The 7,631-nt window shown below is 30.7% G+C and overlaps 1 protein-coding gene across 3 annotated transcripts; it reads right to left on the bottom strand.

The window, feature by feature from the left end:
* Nucleotides 1-1,054: 1,054 nt before the first annotated feature.
* Nucleotides 1,055-4,137, bottom strand: LOC110629846. Of its 3 annotated transcripts, XR_002490317.2 has the most exons (4): nt 2,879-4,137; nt 1,710-2,054; nt 1,512-1,630; nt 1,055-1,368 (listed from the first exon to the last, which is right to left on the bottom strand). XR_002490317.2 is itself a non-coding variant. In XM_021777051.2 (3 exons), the coding sequence occupies exons 1-3, from the start codon at nt 3,782-3,784 to the stop codon at nt 1,267-1,269; spliced, it is 1,551 nt and encodes a 516-aa protein (XP_021632743.1). In that variant the 5' UTR covers nt 3,785-4,137; the 3' UTR covers nt 1,055-1,266. The 3 variants fall into 3 exon arrangements, 2 of the variants coding, with proteins under 2 accessions (XP_021632743.1, XP_043811508.1); XM_021777051.2 differs by having other exon boundaries at nt 1,512-2,054; XM_043955573.1 differs by lacking the exons at nt 1,055-1,368; nt 1,512-1,630; nt 1,710-2,054 and adding an exon at nt 2,141-2,604.
* Nucleotides 4,138-7,631: the final 3,494 nt, after the last annotated feature.

The raw sequence follows: 7,631 nt of genomic DNA, 5'->3' as shown, positions 1-7,631 counted from the left end.
TAAATAATTAAGTTCATTCAAGTTTTTTTTTTTTACTTGTAAAAATGTATTTTTTTTTATTTATACAAATGTACTTTTTTTATATAATTTTCTTATTCAGTTATTGATTCAATAATATCTAATATTTCTTTATTATTTATTTAATTTTATCTCTATATATGTATATATCGATAGCAACGAAGGAAGCGCCATAATTGAGAGCATTGAATTGAATAGGCAGTGCAATAATTAATGATTGGTGTAAAGCAACATGGGCCAGTGATGATGAGGACGAAGGACCCAGTTTTCCTTTATGGGGGACAATATGCATTCAACAGCAGATGTCTCGAGATTAGAGCAATATTGGATCTCACCCGCCGATCTTCCATCAGAGTACCCTTCCTAATTTCCTCTTAAGTGTAGAGAAAAATAAAAAAGGCCTTTGCATTTCTCATCCAATTTATTTTCAACCAATTTTCCATTTTTATGTAATTTCCCACCGACACTTTTGCTCTTTTATTCTGTGCATTTGCCTTCAAAAATATATAATGTTTCATTCTAGGAACAGAAGCACAGAATCATCACATTAAAGCAATTTTTTTTTGGGTTGGCTGGCAGGAATCAATTAGGCCATTAGAAAATGTCGAACACAATCCAACAACTACTGATGTTAATTTAAGGAAAATGATCTCTCTACAATGATTTTTCCAAAAGACATGCCTGCTTAAAAAGATATCAACTTTGATTGAGAACTCAACCTTTATCTTAATTTCATTGTGACCTTTTCATTTTTATTACTATATTATAAAATAAGATATCAAAACATTAGCATCCAAAAAGCCTTGGACCCATGTGGATCCCTTTTTCACAAAAATAAAGATCAAAACAATGCCAAAGAAAGATTTAAGCAATTGTCAAAGCTCATACAAAGTTTCAGAAACTGTCCAAAATCCATCTTTGCCAAAAATAATTAATGGACTTCTCTCTGAGCTCAGAACCACTACCAAGTATTGTATCAGAATTCAGAGAGAATCTCCATTGAAGATCAATGAAGGATTAACAAGGTAATACAGAATTAGGAAGTCTGCAAGACGACATGTATAGAATGCATCGACTAAGGCTTTTATACAATCAATATATGTCCTTTTCTAATGATTTTTCAGTCAGTCTCTACTCTGGAATACACTTGTAAAATTGGCAACTGGAGAAATAAATTAAAGAACTAAGAAATTGAGGGAATAACAAAGAAGATAATAAGCTACCATCCTAAAACTGTTCCAATTATCTCTATATTTCACTGACCTCACCTTCCCTACATACACCCACATCAATAGTGATGCTTCCTTTCCTCTTCGAGTTCATCACCCTGCAACAGTTTCTTCTAGGAGACTGCCCAATCCCACATGCACAAACAAAGCAAAATAAACCCACATTACTCACTCTGAATTACTGTTATTAAACAATACCAAGAGCCAGAATTATCCAATATGGTATTCACAAATGAAAAGATCAGTAACTCAAGAGGCACTTACTCTATCCCATAGATGAGGGTCAGGCTTCTTATAAACAACAGCCACATCAATTTTGGAAGGATCAACCATCTTCCACTTGCATGCGGGGTGAGGGACACGATGTCGGGCGTACTCACTCACTGTTACATTAAGTGAAGAATCAAATCTTGTCTTTGACATGTAAAATACAAAGGGTTTTTGGCAAGGGTTTCGACTAACTGGTCGAGTGTTGAATGCATATGCAGTGTAATCTGCCCTTCTGTACCAATTTAAAAATGTTCTTGAAGGCATTTCTATTTCACGAGGTGAGAACACTCCACGAAAAATTTGAACTGCAAAGCCCCATGAAACAGAAATGGTCCAGCCCTTAGATTTGTCGTAGCAGATAGATTGCTGCATTAACCCTGCTGAATCCAGCTTCATAGGCACCATTAACCGCTGAAGTGCTTGAACTCGAGTCACATTAGGGAAAATGGGCTCAACAACATCAAGGTGATGCAATGAGACCAGGGGTGTAACAGGATGCGCTGCAAGGAGTCCGAAGAGGTTTCCATACACATCATACTGATTGCAAAAAGAAAAGTTAGAATCAGTAATTATCTCCATATCTTTTTTTCCAAAAACCTCATGAGGATTGAAACAGAAATTGAGTCAATGCATAAGACATCCTCTGTATACAGAATTTGAGCTTCAAATTTAATACAAAGAAATTTACAATCGGGCGAAAATGACTCTTAAGGAACCAATAATTTATAGATGAAGCACACAAATGACATATGTTTCATTGCAAACCAAGTCCAACCGAGAATTTCTCTTAATCTAACTTTAAATTAATTAAGATGGTATGTTTTGGCCACCCTTCTGCCTATAACAAGAATGTGATGTAGTAGTAGTAGCAGAAGTGTTTCCATTTAAAGACTTGTCCTCATGGAGTCGGTTTCGGCTATGGAGTATGGACTATGCCAAAAACAGCCTCCCATCACCAATTCTATCTCTTTCCTCAGATTAGGAGATGACAAAGCGTGGAGACTGTACGTGACACAGACGCGCCTAATATGTTCGTGGGCATTGGCACAAATCCAAAAGGTAGCCATCTATGGTCCCAACTCGACGCCTGTACAATTACAAAATCGTATACGGACGACACTCAGCAATCATTCACCCGCCGTTGCTGAACGGGAAACCCCATACCGGAAAATCTTAATAAAACGATTAAAAAGTTTAATCCAGTGCATTAACTGAACAACAGACTACGTTAATGACCCGTTAGTCTCCCAGCCCAGCAACTTAATGCAAATCAATAACAAGGCAAAACAAAAGCAAAATCTAGGCTGGGCGTCCATGGATGAGAGTTCACAGAATAGAGAGCAGGGGAAACAGAAAATGACCTGGTGAAATCCGGTTTCTTTGGTGAGAGGAACACCGAGTTCAGCCATACAAGCCTGCATTCGGTCATCAGATCCGTACAGCCCAGGATATCTCTGTATGCACCTATCTTGCATGTTAACTAAAGCTTTAGCTAATGGGTAGCTAATGGCAAACCCGCCGCCGCCGTAGGCCATTCCGTAAGAGAAATAGATGTTTTGCAAATGGGACTCCGATAAGCTTCCGATATAATAATATTGGTTATGGTCATACTTCCTCAGAACTCTAACTAGATTCTCCGTGATAAAAACAGTGTCGTCGTCCCCCATTACGAACCACCTCACATTGTCGAGACTGAGACGCAGTGTTTCCGACACGATTCGTGAGATCCGTATCGCCGACCGATGTCCTTGACGGTTGGTGTAAGCGAATCGGGAAGTATCGGCGGAGATTTTCACTGGGGGTAACCCCTCCCCTTCACGGGTCTTAACGGTATCATCTAGCCACACAATGCCTCGCATTTTCTCAGGTTTATACCAAAGCTTGATATAGTTCTTCCTCTGTTCCCATAGCTTAGCCGAGGCAGCGATGCCAAAAACTATGTGTTGAATCTCCGTCAGCTGATGGGTTTCCTGGTTGCCTCTCCGGTGAATGGTTGAGGCCGTCTGATGTTGAATCAACGGTTTAGAATGATTAGAGACAATGGAGAGATGATGATTGGTAGAGAAAGGGTCGTGACTGCAGCCGCGTGTAGTGGCTACCAGCTTGAGAGTGTAAACAACATAGGTGACTGAAACGAACAGAATCAACCACACCATTAGCTTAGGTAGGATTCGAGTCTGTGAAGCAGGCCCTGAAAGGGGATTTCCAGACGGGCTTCTCATCTGATCCCAAATAATTTTCTCTGAATCTTTCTGGACCACTTTCATATTTTTCCAATTCAATATCTACTTGATTTTCCCCTTTTGGCTCCTTACAGCAATCGCTACGAAAACAGTATCTCAAAACACGATAGATTTAGGAGAATCTATATGGGTGTTACCGATTCGAAAAATGAGCAATAGCAACAAAATGGAGCACGGATAAATTGGGAACAGTAATAAACAATGAAATACTAAGACCCAGAAAGAGAAAATGAGGGAAGATCACTGCTGGAAAGTGGGAGATGCAGAGTCACAGGAAGGACGAAGACGGAGGAGGAGGAGGAGGAGGAGGAGGAGTTGCAGAGAGGCTAAAGTACTGAAAGAGCAGGCAGAGCTGCCAGATTGCACACTCCCCCCAGCATTGTGCTGCTAAGACACTTGTTTGTGTTTATATATACATATATTCTTTTTAATTTTTTATAAAATTTAGAGTTAATTACTGATTTTTCACGCATCAATCTTATATTTTTAAAATTTAAATTTAAATATTTAAATAATTAATCTATTCAAAAAATTTTTTTTATAATTTTATTGATAAATATATTTAAAATAAATAAATATTTCAAACACTTAAAATATTTTTATAAATATTTAAAATATTTTTAAATAAAAATTTTATATTATATAAACTAATACTTAATTCTTAAATTTTAATATAATTAATTAATTAATTTTTATATTTTTAAATTAAATTTTTAAATGTATTTATATTTAAATGGTCTAAAATTACAGTTTTTAATTTATTATAAATATTAATTAAAAATTAATAGATTGAATGATTAAATTTTAAAAAAGAATTTTTTTTAAAAATATAATTTTTTATTAAAATATTTTTTATAAAAACTTATAATCTACATAAAAATTATTTTGTATTATTTAAAAATAAATGAAATTATATATATTTTTAAAAAAAATTTAAATTTAAATGTATCATTTAAAAAATATAAAATTAATTTATTAATTATGTTAAAATTTAAATATTTAAATATAATTTATTTATTTAAAAAAGTAATAATAATATTTTTATATTTTAATAAAAAATAAAAAAATTATTAATTTATATATATTAATTATAAAAAAAAATTTAAGAGATCAACTTTAAAAATATAAAAATTTATTAGTTAATTATTAAAAATTAAAATATAATTTATCTTAAAATTTATTGTAGATTTGTTGGTTTAATTTTTATAAGATGTAGTTAATCGGTTATTGGAAGCGTGTGAGTGAAAATTGGGGGAACAGGATCTATGATTATCTGATACATGAATCTCGACAAGAGGGAAAAAGTCCACGTATCTCGTGGCCTAAACTTTAGTTTATTGGTGTCTTTTTTTTTATTGGAAAAATTAATATTTAAGCTAGTATGATAAAATTAATTATTTTGGCACGTTTAAGAAATTAAAGATTTATTTAATTTAGTTATTGTATGTAAATGGTAGTGTAATTAATATCGAATTGATGTGTATAAAGTGTTTTGATAAATTATGAATATTTGTGATATGAAAAATATTAATAAAGATATGTATTAATTATTTTTTTAAATAAATATAAAATTATTAATTAATTATAAAATATATATTATAATAATAATAATATTTTTATAAATATTGATAATGTATAAAAAATAAAATTCGTTAAAATTATCACACGTGTACACGAAATTTAGAAGAATTATATAAATTTTTCTATTTAATCTGACCGAATAGTAAAATATTTAATTTATGGACCATGAAAATTTGATCATCAACTCTCTTGACCTCATCAAAACTCAGAACGAATGGTTGACTTTTTTAAAACTCATATTACGAATGAGAATTAAATACGGACATTATCAAATTCAATCTTAACGATTGAAAGGACTCCCTATCTATACAAAAAAGTGAGCTTGGTATAATCGGATAAAATTAAAAAAGAGTGTCAACTTTTAATACAGTGATCGTCTCTTCGGTACATCACCATAATCATAAATGCGTATGCAATAAAACAGACTGGTGTGACATATAGGGTAACTGGTTTCATATTTATTAATCGATAAAAAAGGACCAATCTCTAACACATTGGTCGTCTCTTCGATATATCACTACAATCATGAATGTGTATACAGTAAAACAGACTGGTATGACATATACGATAAATAGGATATAAGTTAACCAATACCGTATTTATTAATCGATTGCTCATCATTAATTAGTTATTTGACACACCAGCTAGATAATATCTCCGTTCAGTCCAATGAGACATAATGGTGTCAAAATGATCAATCAATATATATATATATAATTGATTTAATTGAAATGGAATCTCTCATACTCTTCTCATACTTTCACACGTACTTTTTGGAATTTTTTTCTTTCCTTTCAATACTTTATTTTTATTTTCTCTTTACAATAATGCATCACACTAGAAATTCTGGTGGATCTGACGAAAATTCATAGATGTGGTCTATTAGTTTTAGTTGGATAAAACTTTATTTAAAAAATAGAAGACTTCTTACGAAATTTCATTATCTCCCTTTTAACAGAATTCTAATATTAAAGAAGTGTATTCCAAATACAATCTAACGAGAATGCTATGTTGCAACTAACTTTTTATGTAGGAGGACCAAATTATATATTTATCCTAAAATAAATTATCACAATCAGAGTATACAACCATAAGATTTATCTAAATTATATTTTAATTTTTAAATTTTAATATAATTAATAAATCAATTTATATATTTTTTTAAAATTAAATATTTAAATATCTTTATAATCCTTTTATTTAAATTAAAAGTATTTTTATTAATAATATATTAATTAATAAATTAATAAAAAATAAATATTTAAAATACCCTCCTCAACACTTATCAATCTGAATTTTAAAATAATTTAGCGGTGAGATTTTATGGTGGTGGCTTTGCAGGTTTGGTTCATCACTTTTGAGTTAGTTTGAAAGGATTCTGGTTTGATTTATTTTTTCTGATTTGTCTTAATTTGGTTTGATTAGGTTATGATTTTCTTAGCCTTATTAGGAATCTCTTACAGTATTCTGTATTTTTCCTTTAAAATCTTGTTAAATGCCAATTTCTTTGCATGGTTTGGAAAAAAAAAAGTATGGGAGAGATTTAATGTCATTTGTCTTTTTCATTCGGATGCAGGTGAAAGCGTGTCATCCATTTTAGGAAATATATATATATATATATATATATATATATATACACTAATTTGTTTATTACTTTTTACCTTTCATCCAATAATATAAACCCAATCTTAGGTTGTATTTGTTTTTTTTAATGATTTTTTTAAAAAAATATAATTTTTATATTTGGACTAAGAAAACAGCTAATAAAAAACATTTTTATAATAAAAAAAATAAAACATTTAATGACTATTTTAAAAAATCATTTATTTAAAAATATTATTAAAAAATTTATATATAAATTTATTAATACATTTTATTTTTTAAATTAAAATTAATAATAAAAACAAATTATTTATTAAAAAGTATTTTCTACTTAAATATTATATTTAAAAAATTTTCCTAAACAGAAATTATTTACGGCAAACAAATGTAACAAATAAAACAACTTTCTCATTAGCTCCCTTGTTTCATCGATTATCTCAATTTTTTTTTTTTTGACCTTTTTATGAGAAATTAATTATTTATCTCATTCAGAGACGGACCACCATTCATAGGTTTAGAGAGTTATAACTCCTCTAAAATTTTTAAAGATATATCGATAATTTTTTAAAAGATAAAAAATTATATTAAATTTTTATATATTCGAAAACCGCTGGATTTCTCCACCTCGAACTGGGGTCCGGCCCATATCGTGAGCTCATCATTTGGGGGTCCAAGGCATTCCTCGTGA

The sequence above is a fragment of the Manihot esculenta genome, chromosome 1 (assembly GCF_001659605.2).
Source record: "Manihot esculenta cultivar AM560-2 chromosome 1, M.esculenta_v8, whole genome shotgun sequence".
Classification (NCBI taxonomy): Eukaryota; Viridiplantae; Streptophyta; class Magnoliopsida; order Malpighiales; family Euphorbiaceae; genus Manihot; species Manihot esculenta.
This window is presented reverse-complemented; position numbering and strand designations above follow the sequence as displayed.